At 39.4% G+C, this 24,994-nt stretch overlaps 1 protein-coding gene across 2 annotated transcripts in view; it reads right to left on the reverse strand.

The window, feature by feature from the left end:
- The window catches only part of GMDS (GDP-mannose 4,6-dehydratase), a 397,060-nt gene that overhangs the window by 74,300 nt on the left and 297,766 nt on the right, over nucleotides 1-24,994 (reverse strand). For both annotated transcript variants that reach the window (XM_079300996.1, XM_079300997.1), the window contains exon 8: nucleotides 7,467-7,585. In XM_079300996.1, coding sequence (XP_079157122.1) covers nucleotides 7,467-7,585 — 119 coding nt within the window. The remainder of the gene's footprint in view (nucleotides 1-7,466; nucleotides 7,586-24,994) is intronic.

The following is a 24,994-nucleotide window of genomic DNA, read 5'->3' on the forward strand; positions in this document are numbered from 1 at the left end:
AACTAACATTAGTCCCTCCCTTTAAAGGGCAGAGGGTAAAAATGTGCAGGACTCAAATGAGCTTAATAGAAAACTCACAGTCACCAGTAAAACAACAGGAAGCGCTTAGAGCAGGAGACGTCAGTGTTGTTGGAGGTCACTGAGCAGAGAACCCCATTTAACACCCAAAAGGCTCCAGAAGGCTCAGCTGAGCCAGTAAAGACTCACTTAATGTTGCTATCAAAGTTATATAACAATAGAAAGAGCTTGAGAAGAAATCTCCACCCGTTTTGTCCAGCCCAGTAATGTGAAAAGTTCACAAGGAGGAAAAAAAAAAAAAAAGAAGAAGTGCTTCACATTGTGAACAAAGTAACATTTGATAGCTGCACTTCTAATTACTCCTGGCACCTCCATTCTCACAGCTGGAATCATCATACAGCTGATAAAAGGGATTGTGCAGGGACCAGCCTGACACCAGCACCAAGACATCCATTTTCCCAACCAACTCCCTCTCCCCTCTCCCTCAAACCACAAGGCAGGAGAAAAATCCCACCACAACCACCCTCATAATACAGTCAAATTGCAGTCAGAATTGTTAACTGGAATATGTCATGCCAAAATATCCTGAAGCACAGGCATGGTGGAAGGGGCACAGGGAACTCTTGCGCTGTGCTGTGGTTTCAGCCAGCTCCAGCCCAAAGACCACCCAGCTTTCTGCTGTGCAGGGCAGATGCCCACGGAGGCACAAAACCAGCCCTGTGAAACAGGGAAACATGAAGGATCCCTGGCTGGAGACAGTTTGGCTCGTCAGGACTGGGCTAAATTTATATGGGCAGAGGATCCCCCCAGCCCAGCTGGTGCCAAAGCCCAGAGCCCCCATGCAGGCACCTGCTGCCTGGTGCAGGCTTTGCCCAAAATGCTGCTCCCCAGCCTCTGCAGCAAGCCCGCTGCCTGCCCCACGCTGTGCAGCCTCCCCCTGCCACTGAACAAGGGATGCTGATGGCCTCAGCCGTGTGCCAGCGTGTTCTGCACCTGGAGGAGGATGGGTGAGACCATGGAACTGCTCCTGACACAGCAGTGTGATGCCCTTTGCAGCCACACTGCCATGTCACAGCCGGAGATGGCGCTTTGGGATCGCTGGGGGTGGCAGTCAGTGCTCAGCTCTGGTGGATCCACTATCAGTGACCTCACAATCTTCCAGGAAACTAAGATTCAAATGCATGAGCAGGTTTAATTGCTTGGAAAGTTCTTCACATCAAGGGCTTTTAAACTCTGGATTTACAGAGTGCATTTGACTTAAGGCTAATTTCATATCTATTATCATGAACATATCACTGTTGTTACAATACTTATTATCAGTGTTGATGAATGCTTCTTTGGCATGAGCCTACACCTGGCAGGGTGTGAGGTGGGCAGGGAAGGAAACAGGGGAGTCAGGATAATGGAGGAGTGGTGGGAATAGCACTGCAATGGACCAAATGGGCTGGCTGTAATTGAGGAGGAAACAAGTCAAAGTGCATATATTTTTAAGGTAGTGAAGAAATCAAATAAAAATTAAAATTTTCACAGAAGTGGAGATAAACTGAACGAGTATATGCACTTCATCTCCTTGCTTGATCTTTACATAGAAACAGCACCCATAGCATTAAAAACAATTCAAGACCCCTAGAGTCTACAGCTGCTCAGCTTCTTTTTGAAAAATAAAACTATCGTGGTCACCTTTATAATGAAATAAATGCCAATAGAAAATATTTTCACACTTGAAACTGAACAGTAAATTACTAAAAGTAAAACTGTATGAAGATTTTGCTTTTCCTCCACAGCTAATATGATCTACTGTTTGTGTATATTTCTCAGATCTGTGGCCCAATTTCTGCTACACACAAAGTTAAGCCAAAGCACTTCATTCTGTCCTGGCACATTATAAACAGCAAAACTGACACCATATAACAGACCATTAATATCTTTTGCAAGTAACCTTTTGTAGGGAAACTTTAAATATGACTCTTCATATGCTCCTTTGCCACCAGCTCAACCACCAACCTTGCCAGAAGCTCTGATACATCAAAGTAATCGTAGATACAGGGATTGCTTAGCCATGACTTTGTACTTAAATCAAAAGCATGCTACCATAAAGGAATGTATTAATTTTTTTTTAAAGCTCTAATGAATCAGGTATTCGATGTTTTTTTGGGCTTTTTTTAAACTAGTCCAATAGTCTAAGCATTGTCAAGCTCAGATTTAAAAAGTTTAATTTCAGCTCCCCATATAACAAGATGATTAAAAAAATACATGCTGGACTCCTCATTTCTTGTTTCTTTTTTTCTTTTTCTTTTCTTCTTTCCAGTTCATTGGAAAGTTTTTGAAGCTCTGTCCCTTTACTCCAACTTGTGAAAGTTGTTGGGAAGAAACTGTTTTCTCAAAGAATATTAACGCTTCTGTGAAAATCAAAGCATTATGGAAAGAAAAGTTTTAGTTTCAAGTAAGTTCCATTAGTGTCAGCCCGATACAAAATTATATTAATAATGTCTAAAAGAGAGGTTTTTACATTTTTAGAATGGATTTTTTTATTTCTTTCAGAATGGCTTAAAAATTTCTAACTTAAGTTATCCTTTCTTTAATGGAAGTTAGGAAAAAACTGAATTAGTCCAGCTGACCTGAAATGAGGTGTTTTTCCAAATCGCATTTGTGACAAGTATGTTAATTTAATTTCTGGGGTGGGATATATGGAATTTACCATGAAACACCATATTTCATTCTAACCTAGTCTTTCTATTGGAGAAACTCTCATACCTCTTATGTAGTCACATAATTAGACTATTACAGTTTTCAGGTCTTAACTTCAATGCTGAAACAGTTATTGTGTCTGCCTGCAGATAAAACCTTGGATCGATAAGAAAGGAATGAGGGCCTGCTCAGCTGAAAGAATTAATTCTGCAGCTGAGGTGGGTTAAATGCTCCAGTGAAATACATTCTCTGTTTTGAGAATGATGACAAAACTGGTGCAGACCAAAGTGAGGACTCTTTTTTGTGAGGGCTCACCCAGGCCAGCATTCTTCACTGAGATGGCTGGGTTCCTTTCAGCTACCTCCCTTCAAAATGCTCCAGGTGCTGCATGAGATTCTGATCCTCTCCTCTTCATCTGAAAGTTTCTAATTTTCTTTTCTGATTTCAATACAACACACAGCACTGGCCAGCCAGCAATTTTTGGTGAGCAAAAGCCAGATCTGGAAATAGCAGCTGTTTTGCTGATGGCTCCTCCTCCATGTCCCACATGCTTTCCATTCTTACAGCAAACCTTCAAATCTCATCTGTTTCTGTAACCCAGCCTTCTATTTTCAGATAAAAAGAAAAAAACCAACCAAACAAAAAAAACCCCCAACAAATAAACAAGAAAAACTCTTCTCCCTCAGTTCAATCTCAGTTCAACCTTCACTGCCACTGAAGAGGCCACAGGAGTTCACTCCAGAAGACCTTACAGCTGATCTGCAAACTTCCCCATTTTAGGCTGATCTTTTATAAGACCAACTAGCATGTTAGTTAAGATAAAATTTGTACATAAAACCAAATGACTACAGTAAAATATTCTTTTTTTTTCTAAATTAATTCTGATCCTGGAAGCAATGTATATTTGTGTAACAAATGTGGATGCATTTCTATTTTTTTTAATCTTTCTGCAGCTTGAGCAGGGCTTTTTTTCTTTTTTTTTTTCTTTTTTTTTTTTTTTTTTTTTTCTTTTTTTTTTTTTTTCTTTTTTCTTTTTTTTTTTTAGTTTCCACATTTGCAGACAGGAGTTTTTGTAGCAGTCTGCAAAGAACTCTGAGTGCTGTAGTGGTTTCAGGCTATCTTTGCAATCCTGTTCTAATTTAATAAGATTAATGGCAGAAAATTAGTCAAGACAAGCGTTTGCCTGTTTCGTTTACCCTGCTGTAGTTCAAATTATAGGCGGGAAGTGTTTCCCCCAAGTACTTCTTAATTAGTAATAGGCAGAAGGGAAAGTAAAAGAAAAAAAAAATGTAATCCTTACAGGAGAAAAATATTTGTAGCTCTGAGGCTTTCCTGTTAGTACAAAGGACTGAATTTGAATGATTCAGAGGACTATATAAATATAATTTGAAATTTCTCCCTTGAAAAAGAAATGTAAGAGGAAAAAAAGCCACACAAGGTAGATAAACTTCCATGAACACTTTACAGTCCATTTCAGAGAGGGAATCAGTCTTATTGCAGCTGTACATTTCATTAGTTACAAAAATGTAGTAAAGTTTCTCTCTCTCTTGTTTTGGCTAGAAGACATAGTCCTGACATGTGCTAATGACTGGCTAGGACAGAATATTATGTTATGTTCTTGGAAAGACTTTTTAGGCTGTCCTGGATTTTCAGCTGTACAAGTTAATGTGAATTGTTAGGAAGACAAAAAACCTAAAAAAATAAAATCAATATTTTTTGTTGGCTGATGAGGCATCCAGGATCTCTTTTTTCCTGTTCTCTACTGCAGTATCATGACAGCTAAGGTTTTACATTTGCAACTTGCCCTGACAAAGCACAAAGTAGGGATGGTTAAGAGCCCCTGCACATGTGCTCAGTTTTCTCAGATGTGGCATGAGCTCTGCCAACTTTTGTTTGCCATGATATCTATCCTGGACATTTGCTCCATCATTTTATCAGTTTTGAAAAGTGGGTTGTACAGCAGTAGTGGGAAGCTGTGCCGTTGCTCATAGCAGAGGAAAAAGCTGCTAGAAATTTCCCAGGTAAGTTTTTGAGGTTGAAAAATTTCAGAATACCTGCAATCCTGAAAAAAAAACCAACCAAAAAACCAAAAAAACAAATCCAGAAACCTCAGATAACTCAACCAAACTTTGAGGAACTGCCTCATAAATTGTGAAGTTAGAGATCAATGGCACTCACCAGTGGGGTCTCATGATGCTAAAAGGGAGGGGTTTTCTGTCAGGCTCCTCTCTGAAGGAGATATATTCAAACTGGAGGAGGTGGGAGTAGAAATTCATTGAGACTTTCAAAGAAAGGTTACCAGACAGAGCTTACCAGACAGCTGGCCAAGGAGGAGCTGTGTGTGCTGCAAAAGCATGGGTCAGGCTGACACCTGGAAAAACTATGGAGGTTCTTAACAAAACTTCCCAAATCCTGAGGAATATTTTACATCTAGTGCAATTGAAAGATGAGCAATAGCTACAGGATGAGTAGTGGGTGCGTTGTAATGTTATTCTTGCCTTGGGTGCAGGGGGAAAGAATGGCTGGTTTATCTGAACAGGCTACAAGCAAAATATTCAGAGTTATGCCACTGTCAAAATGATCAGCAGCAAAATTATCACTAGCACTTAAAGTGTCACCTCAGGCCCCATATGTAGTTAGTTATATATCACCTGTAAATGGATTAAGGAATTAAAAATTTATTCACAGGAAAGAAAAACTTCAGAAGAGCCAGGGAGGCTAGAAACCCAAGCCACCATTTATAAAGCAATTTGTGTTCCTAAAAGTCCATGTCACTAGGTGCCATGTGAGTTCTTATATAATTTTTGCAAGTTACTGTTATTGATTAGTAATTAAAAAAGGCAACTATCCCTTTGTACACACAAAATACCTGCTCTACTTCACATTTGGAGTTATACTGTGAAGTTTTTCTGAGAGATCAGATTGTGACTGATTCAATCCAAATACTGACTGCATTAAACATCAACAGAAATGACACACACTCTACCATATGGAGCCATATGTGAGCAAAAAGATTAAATGAACAGGACACAAAATTTTGAATGTTAGGAACAACTAAATGTAAAGTAATCCTTTAACATCCCCTCTATAACAGCAGCTATTAATAAAAGTACTTTCACTTTTATTTCTGGCCTTGTTATTTTCTTTAGGTTTTCTTGAGGACTTAATTTGCTTTCTGATAAACAGATGCTGATTTGTCACTCTTGGGAAGTGCTGAGACTTCTTAGACTAACACCAAAGCAGGGTGTTAGTTTTAAACCAAGGGACAAATTTAGTGACATCAAAAATGAACATTTATTTATCTGCAAATAAAGACATTCAGCTAGGTACTGACCTTTACACATTAGCCTCTAACTGTAAGTAATCAACATTTTAAAAATTGAAAAAGTTGTTCACCAAACATTCATTGTTGCTTTGACGAATAATAATAGACGGGGACATGGTAGTTCTCCAAATCACTAGAATTCTTACTCATATGGAGCGGTTGAATCTGCAGCATTTTCCTATCCATTCTTACTAGGTAGAATTAGCTTACAAAACACAAGAAACAAAACTATAAAAAGGGAAGAAAAATTAAGAAAGACAAAACAATTACTAGAGCTCCTACTATCTCCCCTTCAGCCTCTCAAACCTCACTACTGTTAAGGTATACGGGACATCTTGCAGTCAAGAAATGTGAAAAACATGGAGAGAAGCTTATTCCCCAAACTGAGCTTTTGGGTCAGAAATACTATTTATACGGTCTCTCCCTCCCTCATCAGAATTTCTTTTTCTGAAAGTCGATGCCAAAAATTGAAACCAGACTAAAAACTCATTGAGGAGAAAATGTTATTACCTCCCCAGCCACCCACTGGCTGTTCAAATAATATTGTATATATCTGTGCACTTCTGCATATTTATTGAATTTGTCAAGTTTTTGTTCCCAAGTAAAACTTATTGGCCCTGTCAAAAGTTCACCAGCTGCACAAGTGACTTTGATGGCCTGAGGAGCAGCCCTGGCGCTAGCGTCATGGAAGAGCCTGTGGCTTTCCTCTCCCTTTTCCAGCTGAGATTGGTATGTTGATGCATGGGGCCCAGAGAAGATACAGAAGGAGGGAAATTGAAAAAATAATAAACAATAAAAATATAAATTACAGAAAGCGCTCACCAAGCCATCCTGGTTTTATTATACGGCCTTGGGAAGGAATTTTGTATTTTCAATCAAACTATGTGGAATATGCATTGTAAACATTCTGCACCCACTGCTCAACATTTCTACGGCTTCATAGGAGAAGAGCTGATAGGAATGTAGAGCAGTTTGCTACATAAGTAGCAGTGGCTGTAGTGTGGCTGATGGGCTGCCACCTGGAAAGAACAGGGCTGGTAGGTGCCACCTCTTCAGATCACAGAGGATGGGAGCAGGACTGTGGGGACCCGGGCAGAAAAGCCCCTCTTGCAGGAAGGTGATGATCAGCACCCTGGTACTAACATCTTTGGAGAATGTTCCCTACCCCAAGACAGGGAGAACAAAGGATGAAGACTTTGATTAAAAAAATAAGATTACTCATATACCTTTTTAATTTATGATCTAGAGGGAAACACTAGACATATCTGCTGTGGCAGTCACTCATGCATGGAAGGTCTCAAATGTTACAAGTAGAAAGTAAAGGGAGGGAAAAAAAAAAGGAAGAATGCAGACAAAAATTACTCTGTTTTGTCACAGCAAATATGAGAGGCTAGAAATCTTCAACCTGTGGCTACTCTCTCATCCTCATACTTACACAATGGTTTTCCCAATGTGCTTAAATGACTTCTCCACAAATTCACGGACACTGTGGACCTCCCCAGTGGCTATGACAAAGTCCTCAGGCTCATCCGTTTGCAACATCAGCCACATGGCCTGCAGAAAGATAAACAAAGTCAGATTCAGTGCACATGTAAGTGGCCTCTTTGGTACATGATATTGTATTACAGCATTTCTGATTTGGAAATAACTACACGCACACACACATACCCCAAGCTGGGGAAATTAGCACTTTCTCTACACAGTGGCTATTAACCAGTTCAGTGCAACTCTGAAAAGAGTTCAATTATTTCTTATTACAGAAAACAATGCTGTATTTGATTTTCAATTTGTTTCACAGCAGGAGTTTCTGCAGGGGACACTTTAATATGTTTACTTTTGAACACTGAGACTTGGTTTAGTGCTCATGAGCATGGATTCACTTGTTTCAAGCACTGCATGAATTGACATCGATATGGGGAAAAGAGCAAAATTTTGTAATGTTTCAATCCAGAATGCTGTTGTCTGTCTGCTACAGAATGATATCAAACACACTGAAGCATGAAAATATGGATCCTTTTGGCTGTTTCTTCTGCCACACTTCCTTTGCCTAAGCTGAATTTTAATTAAGAGTAAGTATTTAAAAAGGTATTTAACCAAGTAAATCCGGTTTCCCTGCTGAATAAGTGCTGAATGTTACATATTAAAGTGCTGCAGAAGAAACTTTTGACACAGGAACAGAGAAAACCCAGGCAGAAAAGCAACACAACTATTAACACCGATTTCAGAGGACTGTTCATGCAGTAAGAGTTTTGCAGTATCTTTTGAAGCAAAACTTCATCAGATTGTCAACATATTTGCATTTCATGGGACCAGCTTTTAATTCCCACAGCAACGTCTCCCACAGAGTCCCCTTCCACATACAAGTAATGATGGGTGGGCACCATCTCAGAGGGCTGGCCAGCTAAGTCAGCACAAAAGCTGGAAAGCAGATGGAAAAGAGGCATTCAAAGACATGTGTGACTTGTCTGAGATATCACTGCAGGTACATTTCAATTTTCTGATGTGCAGAGCAGTGCTCTAGTGACTGGACTGTCTGACTGCATAGGAGATGTAGGTGTACAGAATAATTATTACTTCAGATCAATCAAATGATGCAAATGCTTCATTTCCTTTGGAGAGGAAAAGGGAATACCTGTACAGCATGATCCTCGTTTAATAAATAACCAGAAAAGAGAAACAAAATAATTCAACTCTCTCTCCATATGGTAAAAAGGACTGTCATCCTCTCACATTGTAATCCACGAGGCTATTTGCACTGACCTCTTTGCATCAGCTTTAAAGAAAACAACTTTAGTAGGTCCCTTGATGGTAGTGGATACTCTGCAAATCAGATTAATAAAAGCTTTGGGATAGCTCAGTTTCTCTTGGTAAATACCACCTGAAATATTCAGTTTTTCCTCTCTATTCTCAATAAATCAGTGTCCTGCATAGCAAGGCAATACATTCCACTTAAATGGTTCTAGGTGCTCGCTGTTTTTCTTTACAGTTATTATTTTATGCATCTTCCAAAGTTTTGACAAGATTTTATGAACATGTTCCTTTTGAACCTTTTTACTTCTTGAACGTGCATAGAAGGCTTGGTTTTGGGCAACTGCTGTGTAAGTCCTCGACATAAATTATAAATTGTGCTTTAGGGAGATGACCTGCTGGGCAGGACAATGGCAGCAACTTTATTTTTCCTTTCCAGGACTGAAGATTCTAGCCAATGACGCAGAAATACCCAACTGGCTGATGAAAATCATCTTGTGGGGAGGAGATGTCTTAACTTGTATCTCTCATACGAGTTTTTTTGGAACACTGGGGTTTCCCTGCTGATTTGAGAGGTCACTGTAAATCACCAACTCCTGTTTCTTCATGACTGAACAAGCTTGCAAGATTCACAGTAGCAGTAGCTGCACAGAAAGGTAACAGGACTATCTAAAATAAGTGGTTGATAGTTTGGGTTCTCCCAGTCTAGTCCCTGAGTTCACAGACCTTCAGGCTTCCTTAAGCAGTCTAGCTGAAAACAACACTTTGTATGAGAAGGCACTATTTGGGCAAATAAGGATTTCCAACATTAGACAAACAGTCAGGGGCAGTGGTTCTCCTACCAACTTTGGTGGATGTTTGCCATACACAATGAACTCCTTTTCTTGCCTTGATGCTCTACTGTCAGTTGCCTTGGAGAGAGATGCGACAACAGAACCTCATTTATTGGTTAAAATCCCCCCTTACCCAAAAATGCTACACTGGTTGACTGAATATGCAATTTAGCACAAGTGCCTGCTATTTACTATGACCATTGGTAAAATAATATTAATTTATCTAAGCAGAAGCAGGATCAGACTTCCAACAATTTTTTGTCACCCCTCTACTTTTAAATACCTCAGTGTTGTAATTCCTTTGACACAGTTTCAGTGCAGGTACTTATGCCAAGACATTCAACGATCCAGCAAGTATTTAAAGTATTTACGCATTACTTTTCATATTAATATGAAAGAAAATTGAAAGTTTCTCTTTACTCTAAAACACACCCTACACTGAAGGAGGCAGTGCAAAATACTAACAAAAAACCCAGCCTTTGAGAGTGGGCCCAATGAGGTTTTATGCATTTGGATTTATCAACTCTTGTCTACCATTTCAAAAAGCAAGCAATCACTATCTTAGCAATGCGACCTAAACTGCAGTAAATTTCAACAGGATCAACTTAGAAATTATCAAACAATGCAGACAGAGTTGCTAAAAGCAATTTTTGCTTCAAATCCTACCAGGAAAGAATGTTTAGATTAATGGTTACTTGAGAATCTCTCACTGTGGATTCTTTTAGTTTTTCTGGCATCCACAATAGTTGGCACTTAGAGTTACCTCAATCCAATCATGTATGAAGAATATTAAAACGCTAAAAATTACAAAGTAAGTGATAGGTCTGTTTTGCTTTGAGGAAGGTGACCAAATGCTCTTACTTTGCATGGGTCTGCATGAACACTCTGTAAAAAAATGCCAAGGCAAGCCAGAAGAGAGAAAAAACATTGAACAAGTTCCCCAGTCAAAATTATATTTCCTCAGGTACAGCCCATGACAACCAATAAGACATCCATATAACAGGCAGTAGCTATATCCTTTCCCTACATTAAGTGCCAGGAATGTGATTCTCCTCACATCAGAGTAATAAAGGTCCTTGACCTATGAATTTCTAGGCATTTCCTTTAAGAATTCATATTGTACCAGACTCGAGGCTGAGAACGAGAGGAAAGGGGGTGATACAGCTCCAGGTTTATTTGTCATTACTGAATGGCTTACTGGTTTTAACAGAGGGGAAAAGCTTTGTTTAAATTTCCACTGAAAGTAATTAATGGTTATTGACTGGCAAATGAAGAACAGGTGACACTCTGAATTAGAAGATAAATGATCTCATGTTCTAGCGTGATAATGGGTTAGTAATTGCTACAAAGCCTCAGACTAGTGTGTCCCATCATAATGCTAGATCATGTCCAGAACACAAAGGCCTCTGTGTGAGAGGTATTCAGCCGTTCACCTCCTGATCCAGCTGCAGAGTGATTTGCTCCATTTATTCTCTGATGGACTGCACAACTGAGGCAAAAGTTCACCCATTCTCACCTTCCTGTTCACATGCTGAACCACATGACCCATGACATGGCTGAACTGGGATGAAAACATTGCCCAGCTTTGGCTCTTGGCTATCTTTTAACCATCACAAGGTCATATATTTTAGGAATTTTTCTGTTACAGGAACTGAGAATTGTGGATTTTTCTCTATTTCTCTATAAAGACTCTTTTGGATGGGCTGAGACCAAGTAAAGAAATTACTTGTGTTCAGTTCTGCCACCCTTTCCCTAAATTTTTGCTCAGTCCAGATAACAAAATATAGGTAGATGTTGAAAAGGAGGAGAAAACTGCCATGGACACAATTCAGGCTTCAACTCTTTTAGAGTAAGACTCTTCCCTTAATGGCAAAAGTAACAACATTTTTTTTTCATATTTGAATTTTTTTGGCTCTGGTCTAGCAATTCACAAAGTCTAAAGGCACTTCTATGTCGTTTACTTTTAAAGACACACACCTAAGAGGAGACACGTAGCTAGTCTAGCAAGCAGAGACCCTTTTATGATTATGTGGACTAGGATATCTCTTCTGCATGCCTGAACTCCAGCCTCTGCCAAAATCTTTCCTCTTTCATCCTTCCCCTCTACCCTTTTCTCTGTATAAAACCCTGCCACTAGTAAGCACCATTTTCAAGCAATGTATCCAAAACATGAACCAGTCTACTCCCTGTCCAAATTTCTCTGCTTATGCAGTGTTTGCACCTGGGCTAGTAAACAGGAAAACCCAAGTTTGACTAACAAAACCCCCACACAGATAAATTTTGTGCATGCCACTGCCACTATGTTTGTGATGTGTCTGCTTGTCTCGAGAATCTAGAGTATGTTGTGGATGAGTTTCACCATTAACTTCCAGTCTAGCATCCCAGTAAGAAAACATTTATTAACTGGGCTGTCAGCCATGGATAACAAAGACCCGGTAGCTGAGGTTATGTTTAACTCCATATATCTGAGACTTTTGTTTCACTGTCTGCTCTTGAGCTATGTATAGTTAAAATGGACTCATAATCAGGTATCTTCCTATTCAACAGCAAAAATAAATCCAACTTTTTAAGATTTTAAAGTACAGTTGATGATACAGCTCTAGAAATAAAAGACATCCTTTTTTAAAAGAATAAGTATAAAGCCTTTTCACATGTCTCATCCAGCTCAAGACCCAAAACAGATATGACTGAACAGGTCCCAGAATGGGATAAATAGGAAATGTTCCTGTTGGTACTAATTACTATGGCACTGCACTGCTAGATAGCAGTTTTTTCCAAGACCTGTACTGTAAAAAAACCCCTTTTGTACATATTCCTAGGTGTTGTGTAGAGAAATTCTGACTTTGTATTTGCCACACATGGAGAAAAAAAATCAAACCAAATCAATAATGTTTACTTTAGGAGATGGAACAGATAGTTGCAGCCTGATGCATGATGCATTGTCTGTGAGTTTCAGAGGCAAAGAAGCAGAGGCTGGTGAATATGTAGCTCTACTTACTTATCACTGTGGAAGGAATGGGTTACCTCAAGGCTGTCAACAATCAGGGAGCAATTTCTGACTAAGTCAGAAAGCATCACCACCTGGAGAGACCCAACAGCACATTATCACCATTTATAGAAATTCTGTCTTTATGGTATTCTATACTCTATTGTCTAGAAGTGGGCAGAAGCTTTCAGTGGGTTGGATATGGTACTCTAGTGACCCCAAACACAGCTATCCTGCTGGGGTCACCACTGAGAAGGAGAATTGAGCACTTTGGGCCAAAGCATGATGAGCCTTTACAGGGATGTGTGAGCAAAGGAGAGCCTTCTGCCCATATGGCGAGCACAAAGGCCTGGCATGACTGCTGTTCCTGTGTGCATCACGAGGTTCTGCTCCATTTGTGCCACAAAAGACAGGGCTATTGTACCTCCTCCCTCCCTGCATTGTCCCACTCAACTGCCCTGGCACTGATAGAGGCTGCTGGCATCTCCCGTGCTGAGCGGCGTGTGGAGATGCTGTGCCCACGCACTTCCTGCTGCCTGGGATGAGAAGCAGTTCCAGATGCCACCACCCAGCTCCTCCTGACACAACCCAGCTGACTGGCTGTGGTTTCCCAAGCTGCTACAGAACTGACCACAATTGATGATCGTGCCTTGGAAAAGTGAGACGGGACATTGACTCAGAGCTCTGAACCCAAACCGACTCCCAGTTTATCTGTTTACTCACTTTTGGAGGGGCAGAGAAGGAAGAAAAGGTGCTACACTGAGTCACCCACATCTGATTGACTTCTGCAACTGTTAAAAGGGTAGGTGTGTCCTGGGTGTACCTGGTAGGCATCAGTGTGTTATGTAAGGAGATTATATAAAGACACAGTGAGACTCACATATAATACACAACAGAGTGGGGACAAAAATCTCCTTACACATGCACACAACAGGGGCACAGCACAGATGGCTGAAAAGCTCCAGTGGAGCTGAAGTGCAGCACAGAAGTGTTGTGCTCAGAGTAAATTGTAAGCTGCCTCTGACAGACAACATATAAAAGTGTTGGGCATGATCCCATGCTCCCTGCCACAATGGGAGCTCAGTCTAGAGTAATGACTATTGCTTTAGTACTTGTTTCTGACAATGTTATAGGTGAAGGCAAGCACGGCAGGGGGACTCTTGCCAAAGAAAACTGCAGGGATGTGCTGCCAGGCATGCCGATACTCCCAAGAAGCCAGTGACAGCAGGAATATGGGAATATGCATAGTCAATGCACTACTATGCTTTTCTCCCCCCTAAATTACAACTCTTCTCGCTCAGCTACTTAAAAAGCAAGGGTGCACACCCAATAAGTAAGAATCTTACTGTGCTGTTTCAGTTTGTATTTGAAAGGCAAACGTAAGTTCAGTATTAAAGTCATCGTCTACCATTGCAATTGGTGACTTTTCACATGCTCAACCCTTTCTCAAAACCTCCAGCACAAGAGGTACTTCCCAATAAGGGCAGGACACATGCCTCTTCCTTTCCTCTACAGTCATCACCCTGTTTTGTTAGTTTACCAAAAATTACAGTGTTGGTGCAAGATCTGTTGCCCAAGGAACCTCCATTTATGGAGAAACCCTTCTGAACACCATTCAAGTATCTATCAGATCTCATCAGTTTAAATATATTTTGATATGCTTCTTCCTTAACTGTGTAATGCTGAACATAAGGACTCCAAAGTCTGTGTACAAAGTTTTTCCTTCAGCTGTGTCTTTTCTGCTCATGCAGAGGAGACATTGAGTATTTATGACATGGCAGCTGCTTCCATTCAGAAGAGCGACATTTGCAAGCCATAGACATCGCAGACACAAAAAAAAAATAAAATGGGAACAGATTTGAGATGAAAACATTCTCTGAGAGAAAAAGCACATCATTTGATAAGAAACAATGTAAAATTTACCTTAAGAATCCCAAGAAAGTAAACAAACAGCGAATGTCTCAGGAGATAGCATGAGATAGGGATTCATTTTATAAACTTTCTCAGAAATTTTCAAAGTTACAGTTGAGAAATTTCTGCAGAAGCAATTTGAAGCATGCTTGCTGATTTAGTAAAATCCTATGTTTTGGCTCTAGAGGTGAACTTGTTCAGAGCAGAACTGTGTTCAGGTCCATGATTTTTCCTTTCAAGTTGAAAGAGAATAGTTGATACACTGAAAGATAATAATCCAACAATTATAAAGTTACTAAGATAATAAAATACCTGATAATCTTTGTGGACCATCTCAAATGAAAACAATATCAATGTCTTTTGAAACAAAAGCCCTCACATCTGTAGGAAATACTAGGAAATACTGTCTAACTTCTCTCTCGTAAGTAGATAGGCCAATTGTTTTACAGATCTCAGGGAGGACTCGTGAAACTTTAGTAGGCAGTTCTATTAATAAAAACCACAAGAATTATAATCCAGATAAACCTTAAAGGTCAACCTTCCCTGTTAACACAACATGATGTTTCTCACATGGACCTCGGGTGAACACAAAGTTCTCATTGTGTTATCAAAAACGAGATTACTCCTTTTTTTTTTCCTTGTGTCACTGAATGTCAAAATATTGTTCTTTCAATATGTGGAAGTATTTGTATACAGTTTTATAACTGATCTTTAGTTGCTAGCTGGAGGCAAAAAAGAAACAGTAAAGCTGCTTGTTGGGAAACCTCAACCAACAATGAAAATTAATATAGTCCTTTTTTCCTGCCAAAAAAGTTTTGAACAGAGTTTTAGGTCCACAATGGTTTGCTTATTCTTCAAATAGTTAGATTGGAAGTGACATGTGTGACACAAAGTAAATTAATGAAAAAATACAGAAAGGATGCATATATGCACTGTTTCTTTCATTTTAATTTTGGAGGATATTGTCGCAATTGCTAACAAAGAGCTTCCTTAAATGCTGTTTAAGAGAAAAGGGAAAGAAATTCAAAGTTACAGAGAAGAGAAAAAAAAAAAAGAAAAATCTGAATTGCAGAAAGTATGTGAGAGTTTTAACCACTCAGATTTGAATTGCATAGACAAGACTATAGAACAAATACATGTTTCCCAGGCTCCACCTAGCAGACGATTCGGAAAGATATTTGACCCGCTTTCTCCTCCCTTTTTACCCTTCCAGAATTAATTTTCCCTGCTATTTTTACATGAATGCAAGACAAAATACCTCTTCACAAAGAGGCAGACTCCCATTTGACAGGATTACTCACCGCTAAAGTAAAGGGTTGTACCCAGGTTGCGGTGAGGGCAGAGAAGCCTTAGGGACCCATGCCAGGAAGGGCTGGTTGGGGCCATGATCTAACCACAAGAAAACACACCAGCCTTTCAAGCCAAGTACTGGCATGTTCACTGGAGCAAAACTATCAGCCTCAGAATAGTGATCACAATGTAGATATTGATCACAAAGTGTTTACAGTGCAGCATTTGACTATAAAAAGATCCTGGTTCCTGCTTCTAACACCTGTTTACCTCCAATTTCTTTCCTGGATTGCTTAAACACTTACAGCTAAGCAAGCACAAGCTGACTTGTGCTCCTTTTGATGGAGGTCAGAAGAGCAGCATGATGTATGGGCCAAAGTACTACTGATCCCCACAGAAACAAAAATGCTGTTATCCATACCATGACTCACAAAATTATTTTCTCTGTCCAAATCTTCTTTTCCTTTCCTCCCATCAGTCAAAACTGCTTCTGCAGCTTGCTAGCTTCTCTAGATTTGTAGGTCTGCTCATTACCTGTCCAGTAAGGGGCCCTGATTCAGGTTAATTCACTAGTTGTACTGTAAAAAAAATTGCTAAGAGCAGCAGAGAACTGCCAGAACAGTGGCAGATAGGCTCAGAGATAATAAAGCAGCACTTCATAATGTTTATACATGTTTCAGATTATAATTGGGAAGGAAGAAGAGCAATCCTTTAAGACAGTAAGAGTAACAAAGCAAGAGCACTGAGGCAAAATTTATGAATGGTATTATTGAAAAAAACAAATGCAGGGAGAAAGAATGAGTTAATAACATAAAATTAACCTGGAATTTATTTCATAATTTAAATTTCCCCCTCAAATTTCCAGATTTCTGCCTTCACACTTTTGAACTTCATGCAATTTCTCCTCAATCTGCTAAGAGTTTCCAAAGATGCTACATTCCTGAATATTAATCTAAAATAATTTAATTGAAATGTTAATTTACTCCTCTTGAGAAAAATACTATGGATTGGGTTCGTAAAAATTAGAATCCATGTCTGAATAATCTGAATGTAAATAAAGAGCCTGCTATCTTAAACACAACACTGAACTTCACTTTTTGATTTTATTGCCATTTTCAGTGCACTGGAGTTGGAAGAAAGATTTCCACTATTAAATCATTGTTATACATGAGACTGTGATAAAATTGCACATCAGGCACTGTTTTACTAACTATAAAAAGCAAGAAGTCACCTGAAAAAAAGAGAAAAAAGGATGCTAAAGTAATGTCATTCCTGGTACAAAGGATTTTTTTTTGCCTTTTCCTTTATCAGAACATTTCAGGTGACAACATTTTGGAATTTGATGCTAAATTCTCTTGGCTGAGTACAGACTGAGACAAGCACACCACTTTGATGCCTCGGGGACGCGGTAATGCAATACAGAGGGATTTATTTTCTTTTTTATTTTTACCTCATGTCACAAGTTCAATTTTAGGCCAACAGTACCCAAAAGGGCCACCATGTGATATAGCAGCTTATGCAAAGAGTCTGGTGGTTTTAACCCAAGCCCTGGGACAGAGGAATCTGCCTCACAGCCTTGCTGCCACAGTGTGAGCACCAGAGCTGCTCTGAGTTCCTCTGTGCTCAGGGTCGGGTACCAGCTCACGGTCTCTGCCATCCCAAATTGGGCCATGGGAATCTCAGCTAGAAAACAGCAACAGCAAAATAATCCCAGAAACCAAAGGATGTGTTTTAGAAATCTGGCTGTGCAGTGCAGATGTAAAAAGGCAATGAGAAGATTACTTTAGAGCATGCTCAAAAAAAACATTTGGAGGGCATTTTGCATTGACCTTCCCTTGGCTTGCTCTGGCCAGTCTGATTCCACCGTCATTAGTAATTACTGTTCCTGCAATGGCAGTCAGTCTCACCAAACCCTGCGTCAGGGAAAGGGAAGGATCTGCATTGAAACCATAGATACGGCTGCTCTCCATGGGCTAGTGTCAGAATGGAATAGAAAGTTTTATTCAGTTTGTTCCCAGCAATAAATACAATCCTGGCATCCTGGATAAATCCTTCACATAACAGCATGTGTTCTTTTATGCACCCTGGGAGCGATTCTATTTAAAGCCATGGAATTGTGGGTGTGAGACTGTAAGCACATCCACTTACCCAAAACAAAATTAAAACCTGTCTTATATTAGAGTCAGGAGAGCTGTTACGAAAAATGCAAACCATATGAAGTTTTAAGCATACTTATGTTTTTTATCTGTCTCTGTGTAGCATATACAATTGACTTTCACTGCCTGAGATGAAGTGATGACAAGTGTTTTACCATATTATTACAGAATACCCCAGTAGCATTATCACACTTCAACTTTTGCTTGCAATAAATCTCTGCTACATGCATGTCAGAAGTCATTGCTCATATCACATCCAGACAAATTAAGGGCCCTCCCTCCTCAGTGGACGTGAAGGAGACTCCACACACATGAGGTATCCTGCCATTACGGCTGGAATAACTCCTGCAGGTCAGACACCGGCAACAGCGTTCCCACAAGCATTACTTGGCAAGGGCCAGAGGTCTGTTCTCAGGCAAATAACAGTGGCACAGGCATGAGTCATTGCAGAGTGCAATGGATTTATCACCACAATGACACCATCATCCCTTACATGCTGGTTTCCATATGCAAGTCTCATTCAATTTTTTTTATTCTTCTTCTCAAAGATTTATAACTCAACTGCTGAAACATATTTCACGAGAACACAATTCTCTGTTCTGTGTATTTTTTTGTAGTAGCTATACCATAAACTACATTCTAATTACAAGGATTCAGCTTTAAGTCCAGCCTGCTTATTTGTTTCAGTTTGGTCCAACTAAATGATGAGCAGTGTCCCAATCTCAGCAGTGTTAATGACTCTCTTTGGGGCCTTCACTAAAGCATTTAATCTTACAGCCCAAATTCTGCTGTCTATCAAGCTGGAGTCATAATATTTATGCAACTAGAGTGCTGCAAGAAATTTAAGGGTAGCACAGACATTTCATGATGAAATGCATTATTTGTTATATAATTAGATTTGGCTTTGCACTTCTATAGTGAAAGGAGGGAATTCAAACCTTAATACTGACTAGCTGTGGACTAATTAAAGAGAAAATAAAGGAGCAAGGAAATGTAAGGATGAGATCACACAGAAATCATTGTTAGATTACATTCTCCAAAATTCATCAAAATAGACATTTCTGGAGATAGTGCACCTTTTTGTTATGATGCAAGAAATAAGTGAGATAACTACTCAGGTGATGAAAATACTAATAACCAAGCTTCAGTGGTATCTTTTTCTCTCTTGCTTAAACTTCAGAAAATTTCTTTTTTCCCTTTTTGCAAAATAATTGAAGGAAACTTGTAAATTAACTCTTTGAATATTTTCCCAGAGAAACATTCTGTTCTGTAAACCATGCCTAATTCCAGCTTCATGTGAAATCAATTTCATTAACTTCTACAGCCTACCAACATGCAAGAGAGGAAAATGGGGCGTTTAGTTCATGTCACTGTAAGCAGCTCTCTGATGCCAGTCTTTTCTGCATTTGACCCAATAGGTAGTTGTAAAATCAGGTATGAAAAAAACTGTTGCATCACATGGTGAAATAGTAACTAAACTTATTATTAAACCTCCTCACTTAGAATTCGTCCCCTTTTCAGCACACAGAAAACAGCAAGGCATGAGACCACGGGGGGAGGAAAGGAAATAAAACCATCTTGCTGCACATCTTGGAGGAGCATCTAAAGCCTGAGACTACTGGATTCAGACCTCCCTCGAATCCTGCCCTCTGAGCTGCCACCTCTCAGTCCCCACGCTGACCCCCTGAATCAAGCCAGATGGGACTGGCAGAGACATGTCAAGGAAGTGCTGAAAAGGTGACTTGGGTCTCTGGCAGCTAGTCTGGAGCTCATTTCTATGTGAAATCTCTGGGGGCTCCTGCTTTGCAATTTCTCAGGAATGTTTAATTCTCCTCATCCCTTTGCTGAGTCTCTCTGGAGAGGTCATGGAGGCCTGTGACATCCCTGGAGGGCACTGCCTAACTAAATTAGCATGAGATAACTTTGGACTCTCCTCTAAACAAGAAAATACAAGGGAGAGAATTTCATTAAAAGCAGAAGACTAGGTGATCCAAGTTAATCCCAGCCCAGAGCTGCTGCAGAAATGTTCTCTGTTTATATTTTGACTTTACTCTCTGTTACAGAGTTCACTGAGTATAATGGAAGCTGTGTTAAGTGCACAACTTGACCTCAGTTGACCAAATCTTAGTTTCATAATAAAGACAAAAAGTGGGTTAGGCAGCTCTAAAAGGTCTGATTAGTTACTGTTTTGCCTGGTTGTGTGTGACTATGTAGGGGACTAAGTGAATGGTAAAAACAAAAAACAAAAAACCAACAACCAAACTGATGTACTTTATTATTTAGATGAGCTTTTTAATCAAGAAACATGAATGTTTTAACATGCAACACTACTATAATGCACACATGTGTAGGCTTAGCAAATACAACCAAATCTCAAACTTGCATTTTGGGTTTTTTTTAATGACTTGTGTACACAGGGTTTTATTTAGGTTCCTTCAATGGGTGATGGAAAAAACACAAGTTGGAGGAGAGGGAATGGCCACATCTGCACCCTGTTCTGCAATAATGTTTTCCATGCAACTCAAGGGCAGGGTAGGTAAGACACAAAGGTAGATCAACACACCCAGCAATAACCCATCTCATCTTCCAGCAGTGAAGCAATCCCAGCAACCACAACAGCAAATAGCTCCAAAACAAGGATTTGATTGTCTGTATACAAACAGGATGGGGAGAAAATCAGAATCTTTTTTACTTGGGCTTTAGTTGTTGCAGCTGATACTAGGGAAACAGGACATAAAACAAAAACGTTCCCAAAAAACCTCATTGCCTGAACTTCATCTATTGGAAAAACTGAGCTGGTGAGACCCAGGAATTCACACTTCAAAGTATTGTTAAATATATTGGTAATAATAAAGTGAGACCACCTAACTCAGTACAATATGAATGAAAACCACATTATTCTTGAAAACATGAGATTAGAAAGGGAAATCTTTATTAAACGTTGTTTATAAGCCAGTCCTGCATAACAGCATGCTTTGGCTATATTGGGATAAATCCTCCTCCTCCTGAGAAGACAAGAAGAAAAGGAAAAGGTACAAAAGTTCATGCAGTTCACATTAAGGACAACCCAATGTGCTCTCTGCCTTCAGGAAGGAAATATTAGCATGGCCCCTTAGCTATACTCTGAGGGCAGTGATCTGCTGGGAAACATGATTTCCAGTCGGCAGATCTTGGGGCACCAGCAGGCTAACCCAGAGTTCTCACTCCTGTTCCAGTTGTCTCTTTTTCACAGAGGGATGGCTGCTTTGCCATGGGGGCCACCAAGTTTGTACACGTGAAGTTAAAGAGCAAATTTACCCACTGAGTTTTTTCCAGAAGAAATGAGTGTCTGTTTAGTAAGTGCTTTTCCTAGTCTTCCTCAGAAAGATGAAATGATATGCCAAAGGAGAAAGTTATTCCAGCATGAGAGAGAGACTGGAGAAAAAGCATGACAAAACTTTCTTCCACAGTGAATGTTTTTTACCCACTCCTTAAAGCCAGCTTCATCACCAAAATCACACCCTGAAATCAGGCATGTGGGCCCAAATCCAACCCCCCTGGAGTCAGTCAAATCTGTGCTATAGACCTCTGTGAGGATGGAATTTCATTCTGTGTGTAGGAGTCTGTCACGGCCAAAGGCGAAAAAGAAAGGGTGTTTTCCACGCAGGCTCTGCTTTTCTACTTTTGTGCCCCTTGGGAGACTGGTGCAATTAGATCCCTATTATTATATACTGGAAAGGCATATTTGGCACTGCATGTGAGTTTATGTACTTAAAAAACAGAGGGAAATTTTAAATAGAACTTACTCTCTTTCAAACACCAGACTTTATATATAAACAGTTCAAAGTTGCTACAGTCTGGTAAGCAAATAATTAGGGAAAAATAAGAATGTGAAATGTATGATTAGCTGGCTGAGAAAGAGAGCTAAATAAGATTCTAACCCCTTTTAAATACCAAAACAAGGGATAAAAATTCATATTTGTGTCCAAAAAAATAATCAACCTAACTTCAAATATTTGAATCAGAACCATAAGGAAGGAGACTTTATAGCCATAGGCTTTTTTATTCATTGTAGGACTTCCTGGAAAGGTGCAAATAGGAAAATTAACCCAAAGAGACTAAAGGTGTGATTTCAACAAATCTGCTTATACATGCCTGAAACCCATCCTTTGTCACAATTAGACTTCCCCTTTTTATCTACCTAAGTTCAGAACTCTTTGGTCCTGTGGACAAGCCCATATGGGGGTTTAATGCAACTGAACTGATATGCTGTACTATTTCATCCAGGCTGATTTTCCTGGACCAGACCTATCAGCATACTGCACTATGAGGAACAACATGTATGGTGAGTGATAGACTCTTGGAGTTCTTACTAGAAACATTGAATTTTCTTACTTTTTTTCTTTATCTACAGAGGGCTCAGTTTGTGTTCTGTCTCCTTAAAAATGTATTTTCTCCTTCCCAGATTTTAGCTGGATACATTAGTCTGCCTTGTCCTAAATTGTCAGCAACAGTATTTTAAAGTATTTACCAAATAATCTATTTTACTTCCTGAGAAAGCAGCCAGTTAAAGGTGAAGAAAATCCTTGCATTTTCAAATTGATCATGCACAGGAGGGCACATCCTCAGATGTCATATGCATATCCTGGTATGTCAATTAGTCTGTAACTTCTTTCAGATATTTCTGGGTAAAAGTATCACAGTAACCCAAATAATTTTCATCACATCTGAACTTTTACATGCCTCACCAGAATGCACTTAGATAGGAAAGGAAGGATTTTGTCTTTATGTCGCAGGGCAAGAAAGGAAGATGCCTTTTTTTCCAACTCCCCCAGCAATTCAATGCCTGGAGGAGAAACAGGAAAGAAACCATGGTGACCTCTCTGAACTCAGGGAAGCAGCTGCCAGCTCAGCAGGAGTAGCATTGCTGATGGACTCTAGTACCTACCGCTGGAAGAAGCCTTTAAGCCCTTCTCACTCTCCCTCCCCTCTCTCTTTATTTATCTTTGACACCTTCTATCTCTAAATTATACAAATGGAAGAGCAAGAGAGAACTTTCAGAAACCTCAGGAGTCAACTTGGATACCTAAGTCACAAAGTCAAAGTTTCCAATTATCCTTAAAAAATCAAAACAATTTAATTGCAGAATTGAGCAAGTAAAGCATAACTTTGTTTGAGGAATGATTTATGGATCATTTCTACTTTCTTGAACAATTTGTCTCTTGACATATTAATGTTACTGCTCTCTGAATTCAAACTTCTAAAAAATGTTTATGCTTCTAAAAAGGATTTAAACTTGGGAGATATGAAACAAACCTGTGTCTCGTGTAGGGAAAAATTTCACATAAAAGGAAAGTGCTGACTTTTCTAATTCTAGGTTTAAAGCTACCTTTGAATGTTTCTGGCCAGTTATCACAATGAAGTTCAGCAACAACTATTTCCTCTACCTTTGAGAAAAAGAACTTATTAAAAGAACAGAAAAAAAAAAAAAAACAAATATGATGAGGGATTTTATTTTTATTTTTTTTAAGATTTAAAGTGTGAGAATTTCAGGGAAACCAGAACACAGTAGACAGCCTGATCCTGAATATTTTATTGCACAGATTTAACCTTATGCATCAAAGGGGACCCATGCACATACGTGAAGGGGAAATACAGCCATTTTCCAGTACCAACACCACACAGAGATGACACTGAAACGTGACTGCTGGTCAGTTAGAGTTTCTTTCTGTTTTCCCTGTTGTGAAGCCAAAACAAACGTGCCATCTTAAGGCTGGGTATGAAGAGCACAAAGTGAAAGCACTCACACTTGTGATGGGTTAAGTGCACACAGTGAATCTGCTCTCTTGGATCAGCTACACAAGGCAACATGCAAATCTGCCTGAAGTGCCTGTTCTTGTTTTCTTCTCTTTTATTTTTGTGTTTGGGTTTTCTTCCCCTCCCCCCCCCCCCCCCCCCCCCCCATCCAAAATCCAGGAGAATCAAGCAGCTTTATCAATCTCAGACCTTTATTGAAGGCTCTGCAGTTAAAGGAAGGAGTTGATTTGGGGCTCGGAGAAAAAGGCAGATGAAGAGGAAGGGGGAGGAGAGGAGAATGTTTTCTGGCATCTGACCCAGGTTAAAACTGTGTTTCATTTTCTCAAACAAAACCAAAACACTCCTCCAACTTTGGGAAATCCTTAGAAAAACAACAAAAACATTGTTTCAGAAGGCAATTATGGTTGCTAAAATGACACATCATTTATGAATGGAAGCACTTAGAAGAGAGTAAACTAATTCTTAAGGACAATAGCAAACACACATTGGACCTAAATCTGCTGTTTCCTTGGCGCTGTTACATTGACAATTAAATTATTCAAGATTTTCACTACTGTAACAAAAAGCAGAGCCAAGATCATTATTTCCATCACTGACAAAGAATCACTTATGTAATAAGTAACTGTGCAAAAGTCTTAATAAAATTACAGAATGAATGATTTAATCAGTAAATTAAACACAGACTGATCAGAAAATTCCTAATACTAGTAGAGGTAATAGTAGTAGTAGTGGTAGTAGTGGGAATAGTAATAATAGTAACAATGATGATAAGATTGTGGCCAGATATTACAGACACACTAGATTCAAAGGGATGTCTCTGCCAGGTGTATAAGTCAAGAATTTTATTGCCTTATCCTGTTAAATGCTACCTACAAAAATGTAGAGCTCAACAACTGATTATATGCTTTGAAAAACTCCTGCAGTTAATTAGTAAATTAGCACATGCTAATGTGTCCACTTTAACATCACCCCAATAGTACTGACATAGAAGTCAAAATAATAGCCACTGAAACTCAGCCGGTTCACAAGTCACACTTAAGACTGTGTATTGTTATGAAAAGTCCAATTTTTATTATCTGGTAAAAGTAATGTGCTTTTTTATCATCAAGATCACATTTAAGGCTTTCCAATGACATCATTTATAAGGATTCCAGTTTTGAAAGAAAGAGGATAAATACTTCAAATTGCATTTCCCCCAGTCCCCTCTACAGCCAACCAAGTTCACAACATAATTTTTTTTTCC

The sequence above is a fragment of the Erithacus rubecula genome, assembly GCF_903797595.1.
Source record: "Erithacus rubecula genome assembly, chromosome: 3".
Lineage (NCBI taxonomy): Eukaryota > Metazoa > Chordata > Aves > Passeriformes > Muscicapidae > Erithacus > Erithacus rubecula.